Source organism: Oryzias latipes, chromosome 17 (assembly GCF_002234675.1).
Source record: "Oryzias latipes chromosome 17, ASM223467v1".
In the NCBI taxonomy this organism is placed as follows: Eukaryota; Metazoa; Chordata; class Actinopteri; order Beloniformes; family Adrianichthyidae; genus Oryzias; species Oryzias latipes.
In genome coordinates this window covers 21,598,425-21,613,913 of record NC_019875.2, presented here as the reverse complement: position 1 = coordinate 21,613,913, position 15,489 = coordinate 21,598,425, and the positions used below count along the sequence as shown (strand labels likewise).

The 15,489-nt window shown below is 40.4% G+C and overlaps 1 protein-coding gene across 2 annotated transcripts; it reads right to left on the bottom strand.

The window, feature by feature from the left end:
- Nucleotides 1–34: 34 nt before the first annotated feature.
- On the bottom strand, nucleotides 35–14,787 carry LOC101167322 (integrin alpha-6). 2 transcript variants are annotated; one of them, XM_011486665.3, is made up of 26 exons: nucleotides 14,542–14,786; nucleotides 8,709–8,836; nucleotides 8,552–8,631; nucleotides 8,149–8,410; nucleotides 7,949–8,080; nucleotides 7,643–7,856; nucleotides 7,363–7,556; nucleotides 7,191–7,288; nucleotides 6,297–6,424; nucleotides 6,128–6,217; nucleotides 5,964–6,025; nucleotides 5,712–5,881; nucleotides 5,501–5,638; nucleotides 5,308–5,423; nucleotides 5,047–5,203; nucleotides 4,889–4,972; nucleotides 4,666–4,745; nucleotides 4,476–4,550; nucleotides 4,280–4,382; nucleotides 4,035–4,205; nucleotides 3,803–3,904; nucleotides 3,586–3,696; nucleotides 3,337–3,435; nucleotides 1,941–2,072; nucleotides 1,722–1,803; nucleotides 35–706 (listed from the first exon to the last, which is right to left on the bottom strand). In XM_011486665.3, the coding sequence occupies exons 1-25, from the start codon at nucleotides 14,706–14,708 to the stop codon at nucleotides 1,735–1,737; spliced, it is 3,162 nt and encodes a 1,053-aa protein (XP_011484967.1). In that variant the 5' UTR covers nucleotides 14,709–14,786; the 3' UTR covers nucleotides 35–706; nucleotides 1,722–1,734. The 2 variants fall into 2 exon arrangements, with proteins under 2 accessions (XP_011484967.1, XP_020566645.1); XM_020710986.2 differs by lacking the exon at nucleotides 1,722–1,803 and having other exon boundaries at nucleotides 14,542–14,787.
- Nucleotides 14,788–15,489: the final 702 nt, after the last annotated feature.

The following is a 15,489-nucleotide window of genomic DNA, read 5'->3' as shown; positions in this document are numbered from 1 at the left end:
TAAAAAAAACAAGCAAACAACTTTTGGTTTAAAAAAAAAAAAAAAACAGGAAACACTTTATAATTGAGATCAAACAAGGACTTTTGCTTTGTGGAATATTTACAACATAAGTCAATGACCTGTAGATGACGACATACAATCTGAGGCACAAAGTGCAGAGATTACCACAGATGAGGCACATTAAAAATAAAAAAACAGTGGGAAAAACTAACATTTCAGAGAAATCACCAGTGTATACATTTCATGTCTTTGGCCTTTTTAAGGGCAAGTAACAAAAATATTCCTTACAAGAATAAATACAAACAATTCAGAACCATCAAATGTACAAAACCTGCCAAGCCACTCTAGAGATAGTTTAGCAGGAGTGTCTTCCCCACATCCCCTTTAGACGAAGGTCATGTAGTTTGTAGTAATAGTTTTTTTTTTTAGCAAATTTGTTCTCATTGTGCAAGTGCTGGAAAGTTAAAAAAAAGAGAGAGAAAAAAGGAGGTGGTTCATCAATTAGCGAAAGTAACTACAGGCAGTCAGATTCCATTGGCTGTTAAGAATAGTGTCGGTTGTCATGCCAGGTTGTCATCCATGGCTTCTTTTCCAGGTTTCCCCAGTCAGCGTTTCCAGGGCTCCTCCCTCTCTCCTCTCGTGTGATCCGAACAGCATTATAACTGGGGACCTTGTCTTCATATTTGGCACGTTCAAAAAAGCCACACTAAAAGAGGAAAATAAATTAATTAATTCTTCAAAATATTGCTATTAAAAACAAGAGAAAGCGGCAAAAGTGTGACAAATCCGTTGAGAGGGATAGATGAGCCATCTGTGCGCATTCGTGAAGTAAGAAAAACAGTTTTTGCTTGAATATGCAAAGACAACTTTACAACCAAGCGACTGCATCCACAGTAGAAAGAAAAAAGAGGAAGATAGTTCAATGAAATGCAAATCACCCCCCAAAGGTATTCCACACAGCAATAAATGATGCTTTTCTTTCCCAGCAATCACCTCCACTGGCCATGCAAGTAGAATGTAGCAGTACACACATATGTATGTGTGACAATATTATGTGCCGTGTTTGTCACAGAGCAAGAAACAACCACTGCTTGCCCCAAACCAAAGAGCAGCGCTTTAAAGGCCCTCTCCAATCATCCATTGATCTGTTTGAATTATGTTTTAATTATGATTATGGTGTTTTTAGGCTAATTTTTTTTTAAAAACTCTGTCGTTTTCTAAGACATATTCTGCAGAGTGGCAGTACTTCATTAGACATTCCCGTCTGAGTTTTGTGGGAGGAACTTTTGGTGCAGAGAAAGCCTACCCACATTTCCCATCATCCATCTTTTTACACACTCTGCAGCTAACTTACAGCCCCTTACAACCCTAACTTAACATTAGTAGTGCAACAAAACTGGCGAGCAATATCAGAGCTATCCAGCTGTACAGTCACAAGCCAGCTCAGACGAGGAAAATTAAGACGTACATGGATCTATTTGTCTACAGGTGGATACATCAGAATGGAACACTACATAGCTTGAGGCTGATTGTAGCACCTACATCACTGCTACAAGCCTTTCTTTTCTGCTACTGATTCACAACCATTTGTATAAAGAAATGCTCAGAAATGTAATTTTAAGCCTAATTTACTTTATATATGTCCTGTTATATATGGAGTGGGTCTTTAAAGATGAGCAAGAGGAGGGAAGTTCCATTTACAGAGGACCGGCTCATTTTACCCTCTGTCTTTTTCTATGCATTTGAAGTCAGCTTCTCTTTTTCTGATGGGTCCTTAGTGTTCTTTCCCCCAAAGAGTCCAGACTGAGAAGAGGCAAATAGTTAGAAAATGTGTGGGACCAGTGCTGCATATACCTGGAAGCTTGAATTTCATTTTTATCCTCATATATTTTCCAGCAAATATGTGATTTTGACTCGCAGTTTTTGTGTGACAATCCTACCTTCCAAAGAAGGAAAGCCAGCAAAGCCAATAGCAGCAGGCCGAACAGGACGGACAGCACGATGATCCACCACGGCACTCCACCAAAAGCTGAGAGGGCTGCACGCCTCTCAGGAAAAGCAGTCAGTTGCACCTGCAGACCACAACAGCAAAAAAATTTAAAATGTATTCTTCTCTCCTAATGTAAAACGTTTATCTCCTCACCTCTAGTTTATTTTCTAAGAATTTTTACCCTAAGGGTTCATGATGTACAACCATGATATCTCTATTAAGTATAAATACTCATAGATTGTTGGTATTTTGATTGTTTAGCTAAATGCAGTTCATATTCAGTTTATAAGCTATATGCAACTAGGAAGTATCTTTTTTAACCCTTGTGCTATCCTAGGTACTTTAACATTGGGAGTTGGGTCATCTGGACCCACTAGACAGTGCTCTGAACCTTTTTTTGTAATCTTATTTGTAATCTTTACTGGTTTCCATGGATTACATGAAATCTTTCAACCTTTATCCACCTTTTTCATGGTAGGAAGAATACGTCAATGTAAGGATGGGGTCATAGGATAGCACAAGGGTTACTCCAGTTTGAAGAAATTGTTAGAGTTTTCAGCTTTAAATAGATTCATTAATGTCACACTGACATAAATGTGATGACTAATAGAATGCATGTGTGAAAATCCTCTATACAAACCCAAAACACAGATGAAAACAGAACCTTTGTGGACTAACACCGCATTTGTAGGAAACAAAACCCTCCTCGAACTACAACTTCCAACATCCCAAGTGAAGACCATTTCCAAGACTCAGACGGTTCGTTCTTGATGTCAAAAGCCTTTCTAGCATGAACCTCTACCCACGTGAAAAGACATGAATGGTTTTGAACAGCTCGTGATCTTAAACATGTTGAGCATTGTTTCTCCTTCATCTCCTTCATAAGGAACTGGATCTGCAAATTTGGAAACATTTAACTTGGCAGATTAATGCACTGATAGATTATCCAACTCCTTTCATAAAAATGCAGCAATGCATTTAGTGATATTTTAAGGGGAAAGGGATTTTTTTTAAGAATAAAATCAAAGAGACTGAGCAGATGAAATAACTAGCTAAAATAACTGATGTAAAGACATAAAGGAAGATTTTAGGGAAGTAATTCCTGGAAAGGATAAAACTATTCTTTTTCCATTGTATTGTTTTGTTTGATGACATTAGAGCTATTAGTGGAATGTGTTCAGGGAAATAGTGGCAACTCTTTCAGAAACATTTAAATGTATTATTCTTAAAAAAGATTTTGGTGCCAAAACTGCACTAGTGTTTGTGAGAGATAATCATCAAAGGTTTTATAAGTCATTTAAGATATTGTTCTACCATCTTAAAAAAGTTATTTTGGCTTTAATCACCTGTGTTACAGCATTCTGCAGCACCGTGTTCTTGGTTGTGCTGTCTACACGCAGGTGGGCCGTTACCATGACCTCCACATGATGAAAGTCTGAGTAATCCTGTTTAAAGGAAAATAAAATATTAGTTTTCTTACAAACAATTGACACATTAACCATGCAAACCTTCCAAATTAAGAAAGTAAAGTGTTTAAAATAACAAAAGCAAAATTCCTTTAAAAAAAAAAGGACTTGGAGGGAAAATCGTGTTACCTCCAAGAAAGTAGTGTTCCAAAGACGTGAGCTGAAAGTGATGACTGCATTGCCGTCCAGCCCCCCCAGAGGGCACTTTATCTTCACACATTTTGCCCCATTATTACAGGACTGTCAAAGACAAAGATGTTAGTCACAGATATTTTCTACTGATCAAAAATCTACTGATCCGAAATTGTATAAATCCATAGGAAAATAACATAAGAAGCTGTGTTACCAGAGTTATTTCTTTCTTGGTGTCTATTAAACGGGAAATGGTGCCTTTGACGTCGACTTTGGTGCTTTCTGCTGCTCTTCTCGACCTTGCTGTATCTGGTTTCTTTAAAAAAAAGGGGGTTTATAAGTCAAGTTATGTCTTAAATTTAAAATTTCAATCTCTTTAAAGGATGATAAAACTGCATAAAATAATAGAAAACCATTTTTGGTTTCTCAAACTTCTTTTGACTCACTTTATTAAGAGGGTTGATCTCTGCTGAGGGAGTGCACTTTATCTGATCCACTCCCATGGAGTTGATATTCATCAGGTACAGTAACCACTTCCCCTGCTCTGTTTCCTTTGGCCAGTCAATCTCAAGCGTGGCAGTGCCAAAATCAGTTAGGCGTTTTCCCAGGTTGATTACCTGGCAAAATAAATTGATCCTCTTTCTCATCCAATTCGTGGGCTTGAAAAGATGAGCAGGTTTCCTGCACTCACTCTGAACTGATGTGTGATGCCGCTGCCAATGTCGCTCTCAGTGATCATGGCCGTTTCACCTTTAATTTCTCCTGTATAGTGGACCTGAGATGGATTGACTTGGCTGGAAAAACACAAAACCACTGTGAGAAACGTAAATTGTATGTTTTCCTCTCATTGTTGTGTTTCTATGTATATGTGTGCATTTTCTTTTTACCCCAATAAAGACAGTTGCAGCATGATAGCCACCTTTGCCCTTGCTTTGACAGTTGACTTTGACTGTTTACTTGTCCTGCAGGATAAAATGTATATACTGGTTAACTTTGGGTGCTCCAAAGAAACTACTTTAATAAGTTTAAATAACATTTACTCCAAGGAATTTTCAGCATTTCTAAACATAAACTTACGTATTTAGCATGAGTGTAATCTCCACTTCAGATATGTTAAAAGAGATGCCTGCTGTGCTGAAAAAAATGTAGAATTTTGTCTGAAGAAAAAGAAAACAGTTTAATTGGAATGGGATTGTTGGCTTTGAGCTATCCAAGATATCCAAGAGCATGTTAAAAACATGAAAAACACATATGTCATCAGAATGGGTCTTTAAGTTAGCTGTCCATCTGACTTTCTCACCTCTGCGTCACGCATAAAGGGGTTCCCCAATTCACAGTCAGCCCGAGAACCCTCCTTATTGGATACACAAGTGACAGGACTTTCCTGAAATTCAAAAAATTATCCCAGTTAGAACCAGAAATGCGTACGTAATAGAAGAGCCAGTAGGAAAGACCAACTTGAGAGGAAACTCGATAAGTTGAGTATGTCAGAGAGCTGGGAAAGATGGCGGTCAAGGAGGCCTCGTGCGCGTCGTCTCCCTTTTGATTGGTCACTGTCACTTCCAGAGCGATGTCCTTTTGATTGCTTAACGAGATCACAGGAAGTCCGTCCTCCCTTCAGACAAAGGAAAGGTATTAACCTGCATGCTTCTTTTGTCTGTGTGGCTGCTGTTCTCCAAAGAAGCTCATTGCGAATGAAAACAAGATTCATCTTCTTACTGATTTAATTCAGTGAAATCATCTTCAGTAGTTGTCCTGAGGCCAAAGCGATAGTTCATCTTCAGGTTACTCTCACATTCATTGTCCTGACCACAGCCCTCTTTTAGGAACTCTACCTTTAAAAAAGAATAAAGAAGTGCAAAATGAGTGTGAAATAAAATTATATTTATCAAGTATGAGACATGTCTTGTACCGTTGCTCGAGTTGGTTTGATTTCATCCAGCACAGGTGTCAGCTTAGCAGTGGAGCTCTGCCGTCTTCTGCGTTTAGCGTCCTGGATGCTCACAGACACATCCACAGGAATCCCTTGTAGTTTATCTCGAATATTTTCCTGAAAGGTGTCAAAGTTATTCCTAGTCCACAGTGTTCTTCTTTTCGCAGATGATGCTGCATTTGTAACACACCTGGATAGCGAGTTTCCGGGTAACACACTGTTCCTTTCCTTGCTTGTCCATGGTGATGGTACCCGTGGACTGAGCGTTGCCGTCAAGCTCAGAGGACTCTGTGAAAATTGCTCTGGGTTTAAGGCCTTTCTTCCTGAGGTCAGCATCTGCCTCAAGAGTGTACGCAACGGCTAGACAGGAGAGAAAAACACACAGTTAAGGAAAAAGATGATGTTTAATGATGCAAGTAAAGTATAAGATGGCTAATCTTACTGAGTGTGGGGGCATAGCTCTTTGGGTTGGCAGTGTAGGTGAAGCATGCTGTGACATCCATGCTGAGGACACAACGTAATTTACAACAGAATGATTGAAAATCATATGAAGTAGAAAATGGAAATCCAATGCAGAGTTAGGAATGAAAACATAGACACTTTTACCAGAAAGCTTTGCCACAACTCTTGTCTGCAAGGTTTATTTGATTTGGTGAGAATGTGACTTCCTTTTTGATGTTAACAACAGGTCGGGCTCTGGAAGGCAAAAGGGAAGGAAGAGATCAATAGGAAGTAACATAGGATAAGATTAACTTTTTGTGTACAGCTTTCTCACCTGTACACAAAGACAGAATCGGAGAGAGATCCAACAGCTAGATCTGGATAAGTGTTCTTATCCAGGTCCATGTTGCCTGCTAAAGAGTATCCAAACAGCTTAACTCCTAAAGGCTGTCCGGAGAGCACCTGTTGCAGAAGGAACCACAAATCTGATGAAGGATTGGTGGATCTATGTCAAGCATGAGATTGTAATAGAATAAACAAAAAAACAACTTTTTTATTCGCTTGAGCTGGATGGAGGATGTCATTGCATTATCCTCAGTAATTTAAAATGAAAGCACTTCGAGGGTTTTTCAAGGCAACAGTTTGTGAGTTTGTCATGTTATTTGAATTTAAAAGTCACATTGTATTTCTTCAATTTATTAGCCAAATGCATTCTACCTTAGTTGTGTCCAAATTCCTTCACTCTTTAGTACACTATAGTGCATTTGCCATTTTGTGGAGCTGTCCAAATCTACATGGCCAAAATTCTCTACGCTGGAAATATCCCAGAAGCCTCTGTGAAAAACTAGTGTGCATTGATGCTCACTAGACTGGTGAATATAGACCAGAATTCCTTGCGTTTAAATGATTTTCCATCATAAGAACACAGTGGATTCATAATTAGTCTAAATTACATGTTCATATTTTTTAGGATGTTACATTGGGAAATTGATCATGTCATACTTGTGGTTAAGAAAAAAGAGTGAGCATGGTGTCCAAACTGCTCTTAAAATTTAGGGCACTTGATAGTCCCACACTAAATAGTTTTTAGTAGTTAGTGTAAGAAAGGAATTCATAGTCAAACTGAGACAATGGATATATTTTTGTTGCGTCTCAAAAGAAACTATCGTTATGATTGACATTGTCCAATTCTGACACAAAATGCTGTAAAAGGTATGACTTAACATACCTGTGGGTCCTTTTCAGAGATTATTCCGGTGGCCGAACCGCAGTAAATGTAAACTTGTCCAACACCATTATCTTTATAAGGAGCACCCACTGCAAAGTCTAAAAACAGAAAAAAATGACCTCACAGAAGTGTCACGAGAGAGAATCAGGCAGTAGGATGACATCATCCTCACCATGGTAACCATCCTGATTGATGTCTCCCAGGTTTTCCACGGCCAAACCAAACATAGAGTCCTTAGGTCCATTTATTCTGGTGGGAGTGACTTGGTCCCAATTGCCATTTTTGTTGATGTAGATGTAGATGGCTCCTCCAATTTCCCCATCCTTCACAAAGAACTGAGGCGCTCCAACCACTATGTCCTCCCAACTAACCAAGAGTGAAACACTCCAATGAGTCTTCTCACAAAACGTTCGAAACAGTGAAACTGCATGTGGGCCAAGCAGTATCCTCACCCATCCTTGTTGAGATCCAGTACAGCAAGATCATAGCCAAAAGATGAGGCCAGTCCCTCTCCTTCTAGAGTGTACTCCTCTAAAAGTATGTTGCTCGTGGTTAGGCCTTTTTTCAGCAGCACCACAGCTCCACTGTGATTTGCTCTGGGAGCTCCAGCGACAACCGTCAGCTGGCCTTTATTTGTCAAGCTTCTCCCTGAGTCCAACGAGAACCCTGAAGGAAAAAAAATCTGAAATGTTAGCCCGCAATGTCAAAGGAGAGTCAGGTGCAATTTAGGTTGAAGACAAAAAATGATATATTTTTACCGAGATAGCTGTTGGCAGGAGCAGGAACCAGGTTAGGGTTCTTCTGTTTCTCATCTCCTAACTCATACGGCCCATCATCAAAGATGCCCATTTCTACAAGACTGAAGTTCTTTTGCTCCAAGCGAACAATACCTTGAGGAAATAAGATAAAAGGATATTGAGTTGACTATGTGAATTAAACCATAATTTATTAGTCTTACCTTTCCAATTGTAAGCTCCAGGAGCCCCGAAAATGAAGTAGTGGTAGTCGTCATCAAACGTAGCTGAGAGACCCTGCTGGCAGGAGCCGAACATTTCGTGACCTCTGAGCCTGCTGTCACAAAAATGCCAGCTACCCCCATCTTCGTTTGAATCGGCACGAATACTTAAGTCCTGACTGAGCACGTAGCAACGACCAATGATGTCACGGGACTCCAGGTTTGTTCTAACGTTGTTTCTTCGCTGGTAGCGATGAGCACAAGTCTGCCAGGAAAACAGAGACAAAGGCTAAAGTGAGTCGATGGAACATTTCCTTTCTTTTACTATTGTTCTCCTTGAAGTACCTGCTTGAAGATTTCTATGCTAATGATGAGTGAAAATGTTCCAAAACAGAGAGAGCCATACCACAATCTTGCCACCTGGTCCTTGGCTGCTGACGCTCACACCCATCCACTGGTTTTCCTTGCTTTCTTTTTTGACATCCTCTGCAAAAGTTTGTGTTGACGCTCAAATTTTGCTTTTAATCGTGGTCTCAAAAAATATTTATTAATAGATGTCTCACCGTCGTTGTCAAAAATGATTCTTGTGCAACTCTTGGAAGATGATGCCATGTCACAGCTGTAGAGCCCTCCAGTCACTTTGGATTTTTGGTTGCTTAAGGCTGCTGCCCGTGGGGCTCCAACCAGCAGCCTACAACAGAGACAACATTTTTTACAAGTCTTCCAAATGAACATTAAGTTGGTTTATATTTTACTCTATGGTTACACACAGTAGCTATATTCACAGATGCTTCTGCTCCCAAACCAATGTTCTCACACTAAAGTTAACCATTAGTCACACGTGGATACGGGCTGCCTGCAGGCAAAAAAAATGGGCTATCTTGTGCAGGGTACACAGGTTGTCCGAATATCAACCTGTAGAGCAAAAATGTTCATACACATTTTTTTCTACAGGCATGCTGTGAGCAACAGGTCATAGTGAAAACGTCCCTTAAGGTGGTGGCATAGACCTCAAGGGAACTGCAAGATACACCTGCGCTCCCCTAAAGATGTAGCCACTCTGCTCTATGACCCTCCAGGAGCCCTGACAACCCAAAATCCCTCAGCATCCGAACGTGTCAACCCCCATGTGGGTGGAGATGACTAACGCTATAAGTCAATGACCTCTTTCAGGCTCCTGAGCCTGATACTTGAACCAGACACAGATGCCGCCTTTGTGGACCTCAAAAGGGAACTGCCACACCCATGATTGGAATCCAACTCTTAAAATTGTATTTTGATTAAATCAAATATCATTCATAGAAATTGTGTTGAAATTGAGATACATAACACTTTCCATCTGTATCTCTATCTCTATCAACTTCACTTCGTCCAATGCCCTTTAGAGTTAATGTTGCACAGCATGCTGGTTTTACCAGATGAAATTAGGCCATTTTTAGCTTGAAAACAAAGCAGCCTCACATGCAGTCACCATCTTGGAGGAATTTACTGTGACATACTGAGCTGAGGAGGAAAGTACCAAAGCCTAATGTCATCAGCATGTTCCAAATTTAGATCTAACTAGTCCGCTCTGCGAGGCACTTAAAAAAAGTCAGTCGCTAGAAATTTAGCTTTAATTTTGATGCAGTTGCTAATTCAAATGAACATTCTTGGTTAATAATGTTTCCTTATTTCCTTTATTTTTTATGACCAGTGAGCTTTTCTGAAAGTGTCCAAACTAAGTTTTAAAGTTCAATTTGTTTTTTAAAACCATTATCTTCAAATCCAATTATTATTATAAATTTATTTTTGATCAAGAAAAATCTAGAAATTTCAGTCTAAATCTGACTTAAATGTAATTTCCTGTTCTCATTCCCATTTTTGTCCCTTTCGGGGTCACGTGGCTGCCGGAGCCTATCCCAGCCACTTGTGAGCGGAGGCTGGGTACACCCTGGACAGGTCACCAGCATGACGCACGGCCACAATCACATATACAAATTCACACCTATGGTCAATTTAGAAATTTAGAGTAATGTAATCTAGAGCAGTGTTTTTCAACCTTTATTGAGCCAAGGCACACTTTAACCTTGACAAAAATCCCGCGGCACACCAGCATCCCAAAAAAAAAAAAAAGCAGAAATTCATGGTCTGTATTGATCAACAGCCCCCCCCCCCTGCCGCAATCTCACGTGGATTTTTATGATAATTGTAGAAGTAGAAGTTGCGGCTGTTTTTTCTAAGACATGAAATAAAAGTTAAATTAGAAAATTTAGAAACTGTTTGTTTGTTGTGGTTTCAAGACGTTTCACAAGGTCGACTCAGTATGCGCTGTCCCTTTAAGCCAATGCATCATGGGAGATGTAGTGTGAAAACGGCAGAAAAAGGGCAGAAAGACTCGCGTCTCTGAGCTTCATTGTTTTGTTCACCTGTTCCACGGTCTGATACCGGATTCTGTGGAAAGCTACACCGCTAAAGACGAGCTTTAGCTGGTATTTATGTTAGAACTGAGCGACTTTATCAGCAGAATTAAGAACAAGGAAGTTAAGACTTTAAGCACTTCTGATTGGTCAGACTGATGACATGTGATTAAGCCTTCAAGAATGATTGGCGGAGACAATTAAAGGGGCGGGGACTTTTCCGCAAACTGCTATAGCTGCAGGTAAATCGCGGTACCGTCATAATTATCAAAATGTCTTTAATAGAATTAAATAAACACAAAGAAAAAGTAATTTTAAGATCGTTTATATTCCTAATTACTCAGTGTTTTATCAGGGCCTGTTTGGATGAACAAAGAGCTGAAATCCTGCAGATGGGAAATGTTGTTAGTGCAGTTAATGAGGGCAATTTCCCACGGCACACTTGACCATCTCCCACGGCACACTAGTGTGCCGCGGCACACTGGTTGAAAAACACTGATCTAGAGCATGTCTTTGGAGGGTGGGGAAGCCGGAGTCCCCAGAGAAAACCCACACGTGCACGGGGAGAACATGCAAACTCTACACAAAAACCGGGCCGGGGCCTTCTTGCAAAAGCACTACCCACTGCTCCACTGTGCAGCCCTTTCTCATGTTCTTTTCCTACTAAAAGCCAAAGACAGCAGCTTCAAATTCCTTCTACAAAAATAGCAATGTGTGAATTTAAAACCTTCCAATGTTTCAAATATAGCATTTTTTTCTAATTAAACACAATAATTTGTGGACATTTTTAAATAAGACCTTTTTAGAGTAAACTTACATTTGAGGTTTGACACAACTATATCTGCAGGTATCATATTGTAATAAAACTATATTTTTGAACATGTTATATCAATATCAGGGAAAGTAAATCTCAAAATAATGAGACGGTGAGTTGAGGTTCCTGATTTGCATGTCTTTGCTCTAAGTCACATACAGGGATTCTAAACAAGCCATGATGCTAAGATTTAGAATAATTTGTAATAAATACAAAATAAAAAAATGGATTTTTGTGTAAATATTTTTTATTAAACAGATAAAAGCTACCAAAACATCAATCAGTCTATCTTTCCATCAATCCATCAATCTTCCAAACCCGCTTAAGTCTTTTTAGGGTCACCGGGCTGCCATGGTATCTATTGGGTGAGGGCGGGGTACACCCTAAACAGATTGTCAGTCGATCGCAGGGTCACCCAACAACCCACCCTCTCACATTCACACCTAAGGACAGTTTAGACTCATTAGGAAGCATTTTTTGGACCGTGGGAGGAAGCCGGAGTGCCCGGAGAAAACCCTGTTGGATCATGCAAACTCCACACAGAAAGGACCCATCTGGGATTTGAACCATGTGAGGCAGAGTGCCAACCACTACACTACTGTGCACCCCCGTTTATCTGTTTAACACATGGCTAACATTGTCAAAGGTTAAACTATATATCATGGCAGAATTCAATTACTGAAAAACCTTCAAATTACTGTTGACCCCATTATACATGTTTCATCTACATTGATAATTTTTGTTCTGCAGGGCTGAAGCGCTGACATTAGTGTGATCATTTTGACTTATTGCTCTGGGACATTATGTTTATCTAATAGTTTAAGACCAGAACAGGAAGCCTCAACTTGCAGGCTTTGACCACAGTAAAGCCTTAGACGACCAGAGAGACGGAGTATGTGAACCTTTGGGTTCAAGCGAGCAGTGACTCACAGCAGACACACACAGAGTCACGCAGACTGGCTCTGCCTGCACAACCACTGCTAATAGTTCAGGGTGACCATGAGACAGACATCCCAATGAAACAGGACTGTTGTTTCTACGGCGGTAAACTGGCTGCCGGCTCGGGCACCACTCGTTGCTCAGCAACAACCTGTGGTGCCCTACCGACAGGAGGAGTTCACTTTTAAATGGGTTACAGATTCAGGGGCTGAAAACGTGTCAGAAAACTTTTCCATCCATCTGCCAGGATGAGGAAAGCTGAATCTGAGTGGTTGAGAGATGATCGTTTGTGGATCCCAGATGTAGAATTGATTTATGTCGTTCTCGGCATTCCTTCCAGATTTTTTTTCACTTTGATGTTGGATAACCTTGAATGAACTAAGAGAGGGGTATCTGTTTTTTATTTTTTAGATAACACATAGCGCTGACCTTTACTGCATTGTTTTGGTGCAAAAATCGCAGTCCCTCTTATTAATTCTGAGCTTCCAATCATATTTTGGAGGACCCAAACTCTTAAAATCAGCCATTTTACTCCTCTCACCCACATTCTCCCTCACATTTCTCCTTCTCTCAACTTTCCCACATTCTCGCTTGGTCTCCTCCCTGCTTTCACCACTCCTGCAAGTTGTGTGTTCCCTCTAGATTTTTTTATACAGACATCTCTGACTTGCAATTACGTAGGAAGATGGAATGCTACATTCACCCGGACTCTGCAGTCACAGGCACGAGCACACAAGCACTCACAGGTCCTGCTCCTTCTCCCTGCAGCTACATGTAACGTTCATCTTCGCAAGACATAAAAAGCTGGCACATGCAAGTCTAGCGAAAAGTTGGCATGAATGGCTGGTAATGGATTATGAATCATTGTGCACACCCAGCTGGGGCATGATCCCACCACAGCATTCGTGTTTTTGCAGAGAACATCAAATGCACCTTAAGCAGAAACTGTCTGTCAACTGATCTCTTGTTTTTCTGTTGCCTCAGGTTAGGGCTGTTTCAAGCGGTACACGGCGCTCTCCGACACACAGATGACTGACAACAAGGCAACGCCTATAAGTGCTCAGCCGCAGCATCAACATCATGAGAACGTTTGAACAAAATGCACACGTCTCTCTGCAAAATCGAGCAAACGAAGAAGCAGCATGATTTCTATCTTCATCTGGGTCTGCAGTTTGAACACACAGATAATTAATAAACATGCAACTGATCGAATCACACCAGATGACGTCAATAAGCAACTTTTTGGAAGTCGTGGCTGTTTACCTGCCAATCGCAGACCCCTGATCACCAATCGGTGCTCCCACAACCAACAAGGGGGGAGCTTTAACATCACATTTTGTCTGGCAAACAATACAAATCTCAGTAACACACTAAATAATAACATACTATTGTGATAGATGTTTTTTACCAAAAAAGGAGATTTCCCACCAAAATAAAATTGCTATTATGACTAACTGATGTTTTTATAGGTGCACTAATAAATAGAATTAAATTCAGTTGTATTGATTAGTATGGTATTTTTTTGCCAACTGTCATGTGCATTTCATTTGACAGCTGAGGAGAGCAATAAAAAGCTTAGTGTGACCACAAAAAAAGTGCAAAAACTGGTTTACAAGGAAAGTTAGGGACTTGTCAAAGAAACAGGGTCATAACAGCATCATCATCTTACTCCTCCTTAACCTTTCATGACCTTTAAGTATAGCTTTAAAACTTTCTTTCTACTTAGAAACACCAGAGAGAAGATCATTTCTTTATAAAACAAGAAAAATGGACCACCTTTTAACAGTTGAAATTCCAAAACATTCAATTCTGCCAGAGCTGGAATTGTTACTTTATAATACTTTTGTATTGTAGTAATAACATTGTAGTAATAACATTGTAGTAATAACAGCAGGAGTGACAATTATTTGTATTCAAAAGAAGCTAAATCTGTTGCTGAGTTTGGCTATAAACAAATTTGACTTAAAAACTTAACATTAGTTAGGTTTGATAAAAGCATAAGTGGGGTTTGTTCTGTGTCAGAAATGAGGCGGAATTCGAGGCAGGTGTTTAAACCTGTTGGGCGTTGCGTTTAAGGACTGTTGGTAATTCTTCAACCTACCTGAGATCCAGGTAGCTTCGAGCTCTAAGCTGCTTAAGTTCATTTAAGCTCCACTTTCCCACCAAACTTTAGAAACTCTAACTGAAGCTTTTTCATCGAAATGTCCCCCTCCAAACACATTTTTCCTGCAAACTCCCGACTCTTACATGGTCTTATCCACCGGACTCAGCTGCCGGTGCATGGCGAGAGAGAAGCCGAACAGGCTCCCCGGGTCCCCGTCCTTCCGCAGCACATTGTCGGTGTCCAGGTTGAAAGCTGCGAGTCTCCTGCAGCCCAGGACGAGGCAGGTGAGCAGCCACAGTCCGCCCTCCATTAAACTGGTGAAGCTCTGTGATCTGAGAGAATGGAGGTGAGTTCTTGGCGCTGCAGAGGCAGAGTGCACGAGGGCTTCTGCTGGGGGGGTGAGTGTTATAGAGTAACCGTCCCTCCCACTGACTGACACACCAGCACTCCATCCTGCGGGTTTAGACCTCATCACTCACGCCGGAAACCAAAGCAAAGCATTTTCATCAATGTATTAAATTCAGGATTCAGTTCTGATTCCAGACAATAATAGTGCTGAAATTGTGTTTTTGGTGTTTTAACCAAGTCCTTGTTGCATTTTTCTGATGTTGGAGGACATGGAGAAAATTAGACATAAATAGTATTATTTCTGTGTTCAAATCGTTGTGAATGAAGAGCAGATGAAAAAATGCTGTCGACTACAACCGACAACTAACTGCAAACCATAATTCCCCTGCTCTGCTCCATCCTGATGCATCCACTTGTAGACGACTAGATCCATGTACTTCTTCATTTTCTTTGTCCCAGTTGGCATCTGGATCAAAACTGTCCAGCTGGATAGCTCCGATGTTTGCCATTTTTGGTGCACCGCCAGTGTTAGGTTGGGATTTTGAGGGGCTGTAAGCGGCAGGAGAGAGAGTAAACAAAGAGATAATGGTAAAGAAAGACCCTGGTTTCTTTTTAATTGGTTTTATCTGTATAGCAACCATTTTATTTTTTGATCAATTTGGGGAGAGAGATAAGTCTGTGTAATTTTTAGAGGATCCTGCTAAATTAAAATTTTGGATCTTCTTAGCAACAGAGGTTTTGTT